This window comes from Helianthus annuus, chromosome 1 (genome assembly GCF_002127325.2).
Source record: "Helianthus annuus cultivar XRQ/B chromosome 1, HanXRQr2.0-SUNRISE, whole genome shotgun sequence".
Taxonomy (NCBI): Eukaryota; Viridiplantae; Streptophyta; class Magnoliopsida; order Asterales; family Asteraceae; genus Helianthus; species Helianthus annuus.
The window spans coordinates 87,255,829-87,266,441 of record NC_035433.2 but is presented as its reverse complement, the minus strand read 5'-3'; the positions used below and the strand labels follow the sequence as shown (position 1 = coordinate 87,266,441).

The 10,613-nt window shown below is 36.4% G+C and overlaps 2 protein-coding genes across 2 annotated transcripts; both read left to right on the top strand.

Annotated features, from left to right (window-relative positions):
• The first annotated feature begins 2,941 nt into the window (after positions 1-2,941).
• On the top strand, positions 2,942-6,865 carry LOC110871594 (MDIS1-interacting receptor like kinase 2). Its single transcript, XM_022120297.2, has 2 exons — positions 2,942-6,107; positions 6,191-6,865. Exons 1-2 carry the CDS (start codon positions 3,026-3,028, stop codon positions 6,511-6,513), a joined length of 3,405 nt encoding a protein of 1,134 aa, XP_021975989.1. The 5' UTR covers positions 2,942-3,025; the 3' UTR covers positions 6,514-6,865.
• Positions 6,866-8,065: 1,200 nt separating this feature from the next.
• Positions 8,066-10,384, top strand: LOC110927012. Its single transcript, XM_022170616.1, has one exon. It carries the CDS (start codon positions 8,066-8,068, stop codon positions 10,382-10,384), a length of 2,319 nt encoding a protein of 772 aa, XP_022026308.1.
• Positions 10,385-10,613: the final 229 nt, after the last annotated feature.

Genomic DNA, 10,613 nt, shown 5'->3' with positions numbered 1-10,613 from the left:
TCTACTATTTTCTGTTCACTAATGTTATCTTCATTCATTCGTAATTGATTTACTATCAGAATTGTTCTATTAAAGTATTCTTCTATTGATTCCCCTTCTTTCATCTTAATTGCATCGAATTCACAACGAAGAGATTGAAGTTTGATTGTTTTTACCCGACTTTCTCCTCTGTAAGATTTTATGTCCCATGCTTCTTTTGATGTCTTCGCAAGTGCTATCCGCTCGAATATTGTGTCGTTTACATGTTGAAATATGATGTGTAACGCCCGTTTATCCTTCTTGATTAAATCTCTGTATGTTGCCGTCGCCTCTTCCGTGGGATTTGTACCCAATTCTTTAATTCCTTCATCGATGATATTCCACAGTTCTTGCGATTCAAATAAGACTTTGATTTGAATGTGCAAGTGATAATAGTTCTGGCCGGTGAGTTTGGGGATTTGTGTTTGAATTCCTTGTGCCTGATTCATATTTGATTGGTTTAAACTTGCGATTTCACGGATTCGATCGATGTGGCTCTGATACCACTGTTTTGGATATCCAGATTTCTGAGTATTAGGGTTTCTATGAACGATGAAGATGGATCATAAAAAATGACTTGATAAAAACAAAAGTGTTGATGTACAGTATATTATATACCCGGATACATAATACGGTGGTAACCGTTTTTATAATTTATACTAAATAATACTAATAATAATGATAATAATATTATAACACTATCTAGCTTATAACTATATATATATATATATATATATATATATATATATATGGGGATGGTTCAAATGAAAACCACTTTTATTGTGAAAACTCGAAAACTAACTAAAAAAGCCTAAAAAACCTAAAAAACATACAAAATTTTTTTTTTTTTTTTTTACAATTTCTTTTAGAAAAATCGCTACTTTTTATATATGGAAAAAAAATTTTCAAAAAAAAAAAAAAAAATGGTTGTACTGCACATGTGCACTAATACGGAAAGTCTAAACCACTTAACCCGCCCCCCACCGACACCCCTCAAAAACCTAAACCCCCCCCCCCCCCAAAAAAAAAAAAAAAAAACCTAAATTCACCCTCCCATCAAAAGCCTAACCCCCCCCTCCCCACCCCAAAAACCTAAACCCCCCACCCTCCCGAAAACCTAAAACTAAACCCTAAACATAAACCCGAAAAAAAACCTAACCCCCCCCCCCCACCCCACCCCCCAAAAACCTAAACCCCCCTCCCCCCCCCCCCCCACACCCAAAAACCTAATCCTAATCCTAAACCTCTAAAAAAACTAACCCTAAAAGCTAAACTAGACTCAAAAAGCTAATTTTAAGCATGTAATGCACATTGTAGTACATGTTATATTGCACATGTGCACTACTATAATAATAGTATTGAAAACAAGACGACACCATAAATCTTTTTTTATGTCATAAAAAATATGCTCGAATATACTTGAATGAAAGATAAGAAAATTTGTGATCTTATGGTGCCATTTTTGTTTTAAAATGATAACGTATGGAGAAATGGGAAATGTTTGAAAAGTTATATATTTTTTGTTCCAATTTTACCCCTCCTTCATTAAAAGTCTTCCCCCCCTCCTTTTTAGTGGGTTTTAGTTAGTTTTCTAGTTTTCACAATAACTAGTGGTTTTCATTTGAACCTTCCCCTATATATATATATATATAGGGGAAGGTTCATTTGAGAAGAAAATTTTATTGAGAAGAAAAAGAATAAAAGGGTATAATTGTAAAACATTAAATAGTTTTTTTCTCATCTCATTTATTATTATGTTTGACTAATTAATTAGTCATTAAGACTATAATCCTCCACAGTAAATATTTTTGCCTACACACATCAAAAGTTATCCTACACATTTCGAAATTTATCCTACACATATTGAAATTTATCCTACACAACTCGTAATTTATCCTACACGCCTCGTATTTATCCTACACTATAAAGGAATTTTTATTTTTATTTTTTGTGAAAAATATATATCTTAAAAATAAGTTATAAATTTAATATTAAAGATGAAACTACCAATTAATGATGTATGTAAGTTTACTAATATACCCTTATAGTTACATTAAGTACAAATATTTAATGAACTCTAATGAAGCATTTCTATTGGTTGAAATTTCTTCTTTTTTCTTCTTACAAAGAATTTCTTCTCATTTGAACCCTCCACTATATATATATATATATATATATAACATGTCTAATGTAAACTCAGGTTGTAGGCTAGTAACCTGCTAGCCATGTATATTTTGTAATACTAATAATGAAATTTTGATTGATCGTTTAAAAAAATATATTATATAGAAAGTATAGATATATATAAAAGCTTTAATGTGAGTGCTTTTAGAAATATAATTTCCATCTTATAGAAAATCTAACGTAGTAATGTTTATTTGTTTTCTCTATTTTTCTCCAAAGTGATATTATATAGAAAGTACAGATATATAAACTCTAATGTAAGTGCTTTTAGAATAAGAAAAGCAACAAATTGTAAATCCAAACGACTAAACATATTTAATCAAGGTCTATGCAATATTATTAAAATATGACACGTAAGAAATAAAACACAAACAAGGCTACAAAATCATTAAGAAAGAATAACTGTTAAGCTTAGTCTTTATCAGCCATTGAATAATAATTATTGTTTTTTTAAGATTAAAATACCCAACACATTCTAGATTGAATCTTAAATAATAATAAAAAGTCACAATGAAGTCAAGATTTATAAAAATAGTAAAAAGCATTAGAAAAATATGAGAAGTAACCTGCTAGCTTCTCGGTATTTTCCACAGTTCACTCTTCCAAAGTGTAAATACTAAATAACCCCTTGAAAGCTCAAAAGTTGGTTTCTCACACTATTTGGAACTTGTAGGGAAACTGCCAGTGCTGATGAATCCAAGTAACCACACATATTTATAATCATTATGTACTACCAATCTCTACACTTCCATCATCTTCTTCTCTCCAAAATTTGACTATAAACTATACAACTTTGAGCATGAAAAGAGCTTAAAAAACAATCATGGCAGCATTTAAAACCATCATGAATCTTCTCTTTTATATTGCATTTGTTTCTTTGTTGCCATTAAAGACCACATCAACATCAAGAACACAAGCAGAAGCACTTATTAAATGGAAGCATACCTTATCATCATCACCATATTCAATGAATTCTTGGTCTTCAAGAAACATACAGAATCTTTGCAACTGGACCGGTGTTACGTGCAATGAAGGTGGTACAATCTCCACGATTAGCCTCCCGGGTTCATCGATTTCGGGTACATTAACATCTTTTCAGTTTTCTTCATTCCCAAATCTGACCCATTTCGACTTAAACAATAACCAAGTTAGCGGTGTGATCCCATCCGCCATTCGCAACCTCTCGAGCATTGTGTACTTGGATTTGAGCTCGAATCTTTTCGAAGATGAAATCCCACAAGAGATTGGAAGGCTAACACAGTTAAGATATCTTGATCTTAATAATAATAGTCTTACAGGTGCTATCCCAATTCAAATAAGCAATCTTCAAAAGGTATGGTACTTGAATCTTGGAGGGAATTACTTGACTGATCCAAACTGGTCTGACTTTTCATCTATGCCCGCGTTGACTTTTCTCAGTCTTTACCACAATAGACTTGAACATGGAGTTCTTGATTTCATTATCCAGTCCAAGAAGTTGACTTATCTTGACTTGTCAGCAAACCTTTTGAAGGGCTCTTTACCTGAAACATTATTCATCAATTTGCGCAATCTTGAATACCTTAATCTCACAGATAATCTGTTTCAAGGTGAGCTGTCAAAGAATTTTTACAATCTTACAAAATTAAAAGAGCTTAGACTAGGAACCAACCAGTTTTCAGGTCCAATTTTGCAGGATTTACATTTATTCCCCAATCTTGAAGTCATTCAGTTGTTTGAAAATCTATTTGAAGGAAGAATCCCTTCTTCTATAGGTCAGCTTCAAAATCTTCGGCACCTAGATCTCAATTTGAATCGACTCAATTCTTCGATTCCTTATGAGCTTGGATTCTGTTCTAAGCTCACATATTTGGCGCTCGCTGAAAACTCGTTATCCGGCGAGTTGCCAATCTCTTTATCCAATCTGACCTTGATTACTTATCTTGGTATCTCTGAAAATAACTTTTCTGGTGAAATTTCTTCGGATTTCATCACAAACTGGACCAAATTGGTCTCTTTGCAGGTTCAACATAATCTCTTCACTGGTACTATCCCACGAGAGATTGGTCTATTGACAGATCTCGAAGTTCTTTTTCTATTCAACAATAGTTTCACCGGCTCTATTCCTTTGGAGATTGGAAACTTGGAAAATCTGCAACGTTTGCATCTTCAGTCTAATAATCTCAGTGGAATTATTCCTGCAGACTTGGGCAAGAACAGTCCGTTTTTAACAAGTGTTAGCTTTTCATACAACAGTTTCTCTGGAGAACTACCTTCGGGTTTGTGCAGTGGCTTTCGGTTTGAGATGTTCATGGTGAATGGCAATAAGTTCACAGGGTTGTTACCAGATTGCATAAAGAACTGCACGAACCTAAGTCGAATCAGGCTGGATGGAAACCAGTTCTATGGGGACATTTCACAAGTATTTGGGGTGCATCCTAATCTCAAAGACATCTTCCTCGGTGACAATCAATTCACAGGTGAAATCAGTTCTGAGTTTGGAAATTTCAAAAAGCTATCAACTCTACGATTGGAAAGAAACAGAATCTCTGGAAAAATCCCTCCCGAGCTTGGAGATTTGCAGCAGCTAGGCGCTCTACGACTAGAACAGAACCAACTTTCTGGCGAAATTCCAAGCGAACTCGGGAAATTACACGATTTGTTCAATCTCAATCTCAGCAACAATTTGTTAAGTGGTCAAATCCCTCAGAGTTTTGGCAACTTAACTAAACTCGAAGTTCTCGATTTATCGGCAAACAATCTGAATGGAAGCATACCAACAACAGTAGGAAACTTTGCAAGGTTAACAAGCTTAAACTTGAGTAACAATGAATTGTCTGGAGAACTACCATCTCAAATCGGAAACTTATTCGGATTAAACTCTCTCTTGGATCTAAGCAGCAATTCATTCTCCGGAAGAATTCCTCAAGATCTGTCAAAGCTTAACACACTCGAGAACCTCAACCTCTCACACAACAATTTCTCAGGTCCAATTCCTGAATCACTAGCTACATTCATGATTAGCTTACAATCAATCGACCTCTCGTACAACAATTTGTCAGGTCCAATTCCGGATGTCCGCATATTCAAACAAGCACCGCCAGCATCCTTTACTGGAAATCCACATCTGTGTGGATCCGAAAAAGGATTATCTCCGTGTAACATCGAAAGCACACCGACGAAATCAAGAGAAAATAAATTGGTAATTTTAGTTCTCGTACCAGTTCTTGGTTTCGTTTTGATAGCAAATGTGGTTGCTATGTTCTGTATAATTACTCGAAAAGGATCAAACGATATCGACGAAGAGAACACAAGTAATAACACCGGAAATTTACCTTCAGATTTGGTTGTATGGGAAAGAGAAGGTAAATTTACGTTCGATGATATTGTAAAAGCCACCGAAAACTTCGATGAGAAGTATTGCATTGGAAAAGGAAGCTTCGGAAGTGTGTACAAAGTGAAGTTACCTACTGGACAGATCATGGCAGTGAAGCGGATGACGAATTCCGATGAAATTCCGGCAAGAAACAAGCAGAGTTTCGAGAACGAGATACGAGCCTTAACGGAAGTCCGGCACCGGAATATTATCAAACTGCACGGCTACTGTCGCGAAGAAGGTGGGATGTATTTGGTGTATGAATATATGGAGAATGGTAGTTTGGGGGATGTACTTTATGGAGTAGATGCAATATTGAATTTGGATTGGGTTACTAGGGTTAAAATTGTTCAAGACCTTGCACACGCGTTAGCTTACTTGCATCATGACTGCAAGCCTCCTATTGTTCATCGAGACGTATCGATAAATAATGTTTTACTCGAGGCTGACATGGTTCCACGTTTGTCGGATTTTGGGATTGCCAAACTGTTGAACCCGAACTCGAGTAATTGGACTGGTGTTGCTGGATCCTACGGTTACACGGCACCAGGTATTTATCTTTCTTTCAAACATGCGCCCAAACATTCCTTGTTGCTTGCTAAACACGTCTTATGTTTGTGCGTTATGTTTCAGAACTTGCACTCACGATGAGGGTTACAGAGAAATGCGACGTTTACAGCTTTGGAGTCGTAGCCTTTGAGATTCTGATGGGGAGACATCCTTGGGAACTTTTAACATCTCTACAATCACCAAACTCAACCTCAACTTCCCCAGATAATCTACTTCTATCCTTGAAAGATATCCTAGACGAAAGGCTTTTGCCACCAACGGATAGAGAGGCCGAACAAGTGGTGTATGTACTTAAGGTTGCTCTAGCTTGTACGTGTGTATCACCCGAGTCAAGACCTTCAATGCGCAATGTTGCCCAAGAACTATCAGCTAGCACTCAATTATAGCCTGCCAAGCATTTGAATAACATTAAACAAGACAAGTTGTTAAGTTTTTGAAATAGAAAGAAGCATCCACACTGTTATATAGTTATTTAGACACACACGTGTGGATACCAACCTAAACTCCAAGGAAGCTCAAGGTGTTGTGAGACCTAAAACAACCTTTGCAGTTTACGCTTATAAAATAACATATAAAGCATATTTTATCCTTATATAAAGTTATGCTTTTTCAGCTTTGTATATATGAAGCAACTTTTACAACTAGGTTCTTCAATTACTATATATAAATTAATGTAAGTGTTGAGCCATTTTGATGTAGCGTGTGAAACGATAATGAAGGATTGATCACGTTGATTCTGTGAATACCCGTGATAATCTTCCCCAAACCCCCAAATTCTACCCAAAAGGCAGAGAATTCAAAGTGAAAATGATTATTGTCGTAATTGATGAGTCATCTGAATTACATGTGAAGGACATAAATAAGAACCGAAATTCGAAACGGGCCATAAAAAGGCCATGGCCAAACACAAGCTCAGAAATGCCATGGCTTGATCTTCTACACTTGGGCCTGCATCACATTTAGTACTTTTTGTTAGAACTTTTACTTAACCCCGCATACCAAACAATATGAACAAAAAACCCACAGATTTGTTCTTTGTTGTTTCTGTTAGTAAATAAACTTAATTATATTTATGTTTTGTATATTCAGGATTATTAAACTTATGATTATATGTATGTATCGATAAATAAGCGGATGGTTATGTTGGTTTTAAGAGACACCGTTTCAAACAGCGGTTGTTCCCTCCAAATCCAACCACCAAGTAACCGCCATGACATATGTATATATAGATATATGCCAGCAACTTTTGCCGGCACCAAGACATTCTGAATATTCATTCATTTTGTCCATCTCGTTTGCCTTCGTAATTTCCTGTACATTCTTGTTGCTCTTATTTATAAACATGAATCCAAATTACCCTTACAATTCCGCTACATGTTCGGGAAATCCCCACAGTTTCGGTGATGATTTCCATTAGGACACCCATACTAGAATCAGGGACAGCCTAACCATCTCGGTGCCCCTAAGTGGGAAAAAACAGGGCCTTAAGATTAGGAATTTATATCTAATAGGTGTATATCAATGTTACCTATTAAATAGTAGTAGAGGGTAGGAAATGTAATATGCTATAATAGAGGGACTGTAGTGTAACAATTGTTAGTGTTAGTTGATGGTAGTTATAAAAGATAACAACCCGAAGCTGATGGTTAAGCTTGTTTTGGGTATTTTCCCTCCTTCTCTCTCTGTATTCTCAATTCAGGCTAACAGTTGGTATCAGAGCCAACCGATTCTCATCGGAGCTCATTGATTCCGGCCATCGCCAATATTCCGATCATCTTCTTCAGCGAATTATCTTCAATTTCTGCTCATTTTTCATTGATTCGTGGGGTGATCAATTGTTGATCATTCTATTCCATATCATTAATCAGTTGGCTGATTCTTGATTCCTTTCTTTGTTTCTTTTCTCCCAAATTCGGTGTTCAAACACAATTCTTGAATATGACTACTAGAAATCAAGAAGTGGATCGCATTGCGAGGGATGTCAGTCGTTTGGATGAGTTTACAGCCCAAACTCAGGAGAGTTTGCTAAGCTTGAAAGCAACTTTTGATGCGATGCAAGCAACATTCTCAAAGATGGAGCAACAAGGAACAATGGTACAAAGGAATGAAGGTGATAGAACCGGTAACAATCGATTAACAAAGGTTAAATTTCCAAAATTCAATGGTGATGATGTAGAAGGCTGGTTGTATAAGTGTGAACACTTCTTTTCAATTGATGAAACTCCTGAAAGATACAAAGTCAGATATGCTGCTGTGCATTTAGAAGGAAGAGCTTTGCAGTGGCATCAAGGGTTTATGAAGTCTACTAGGAAACAGATCTGTGATGTAACTTGGGATGAATATACTAGGAATGCATCTACTAGATTTGCTGCAACACTAATAGAAGATGCTCTAGGTGCACTCAAGGTGTTAACTCAAACTGGTGATTTAGATGAGTACTGTGATAAGTTTGATCTACTTCTAAACAAGGTAACTTTACCTGATGAATACACAATCAGTTTATTCATTGAAGGGCTGAAACCAGAAATTAAGTGCCATGTTAAAATGTTTAAGCCAAAAACCTTAAGAGAGACTTATTCTTTGGCTAGACTACAAGAGCAAACAAATAAGACACTGGGTTGGGATAGTTTGAATGTTACCAGCTCTAATGGGTACAAATATAACTCTACAAGAACCAATAATTTGACTAGTATTGCTAAGCAGCCTGTGCTAGCAACACCTGTCAATTCAGCCCCATCAAATGCATTAGTGCCAAAGAAAGTCACAAATAAGTATATAGATGATAAAAGGGCAAAAGGGGAATGTTTTTACTGCAATGAGAAGTATGTAGCAGGTCATAGCAGAGTTTGTAAGGGTAAGAAACAGTTGTTTTTAGTGGAAGTGGATGAATATCCTGAAGATGAGGAGTTGGAAGGATTAGAGGAAGAATCTTCTGTGCAGGGTGATCCACATATTTCATTGAATGCCCTTATGGATATTCCTTCTTATTCCACTATGCAAGTCATAGGAACAATTGGTACTAAACAATTGTATATTCTGCTGGACAGTGGATCTACCCACAATTTCATGAGCTGCACTTTGGCTCAAAAATTGAAGTGTCCAGTCAAACAGATCAACAATGTACAAGTTACTGTGGCAGATGGTAATAAAGTAGAGTGTGTAAACGTGTGCAAGGATTTTCAATGGGTCATGCAAGGCAACTGGTTCACTGCTGATATGTTAGTTATTGATCTCAATAACTATGATATCGTGCTGGGCATTCAGTGGTTGGAAACCCTGAATGACATTATATGGAACTTTAAAAATTTGACTATGAGGTTTAATGTGGCTGGTCAAGATTTTGAGTTAAAAGGAACTAAGAAACAAGGAGTGAGCTTATGTTCAATGGAGAAAATGGCAATGATGATCAAATCACAAGTCAATTTGGTGCAAGCTCAACTATTCACCATGCAAGATCCAGTAGGAGAGCACTATATGTACCAACCAAGAATTGGAGAGGGTCAGACTCATGAAGGGCTTAGCAACCTGTTACAAGAATATGAAGATGTGTTTGAAGTACCTAAAGGATTGCCACCTTCAAGACCCTTTGATCATAAAATTGTGTTAAAAGATGATAAGGTGAATTTGAACCTTAAACTTTATAGGTATCCGGGAGCTCAAAAGGATATCATTGAGCAAATGACTCAAGAACTGTTGGATTCAGGAGTAATAAGGCATAGCAGCAGTTCATTTGATGCACCAGTGGTTCTTGTAAAAAAGAAAGATGGCTCTTGGCGAATGTGTGTGGATTATCGAAGACTTAATGAGGCAACAGTCAAAGATGTATTTCCTATTCCCTTAATTGAAGAGCTGCTGGATGAGTTACATGGAGCTAGCATATTTTCTAAACTGGATCTTAGGTTAGGTTATCATCAGGTTCGAATGTATGAACCTGACATATATAAGACAGCTTTTAAGACATATCAAGGGCATTTTGAATTTTTAGTCTTACCATTCGGCCTCACTAATGCCCCAGCTACTTTCCAATCGTTAATGAATGCTACATTCAAGGATGTTTTAAGGAAGTGTGCACTAGTGTTTTTTGATGATATTCTAGTCTATAGTGGCACTTGGCGGCAGCATCTGTTGGACCTTCAAACCGTGCTTCATTTAATGAGAATTAATTCTCTTAAAGCCAAAAGGTCTAAATGCTCCTTTGCAGGGGATAAAGTTGAATATTTAGGCCACATTATAACTAAGGAGGGGGGTTTTCACTGATCCTGCTAAGCTAAAGGCAGTGCAAGAGTGGCCTGTACCAGCCAATGTTAAACAATTGAGGGGCTTCTTAGGTTTGGCAGGGTATTATAGAAGATTTGTTAAGGGTTTTGGAGCCTTGGCTAAACCTCTTACTGAATTTCTTAAAAAAGAAGCTTCTAAATCGAACGATGAGGCTCAAGTGGCTTTCTTACAACTTAAAGAGGCTTTAAGTACTCCTCCTGTTTTGAAG

Excerpts from the sequence above, each read along its gene's own strand:
- LOC110871594 (XM_022120297.2), top strand. The coding sequence starts at position 3,026 with ATGGCAGCATTTAAAACCATCATGAATCTTCTCTTTTATATTGCATTT. Across the intron at positions 6,108-6,190 it reads CTACGGTTACACGGCACCAG|AACTTGCACTCACGATGAGG; the intron begins GTATTTATCTTT and ends GTTATGTTTCAG.
- LOC110927012 (XM_022170616.1), top strand. The coding sequence starts at position 8,066 with ATGACTACTAGAAATCAAGAAGTGGATCGCATTGCGAGGGATGTCAGT.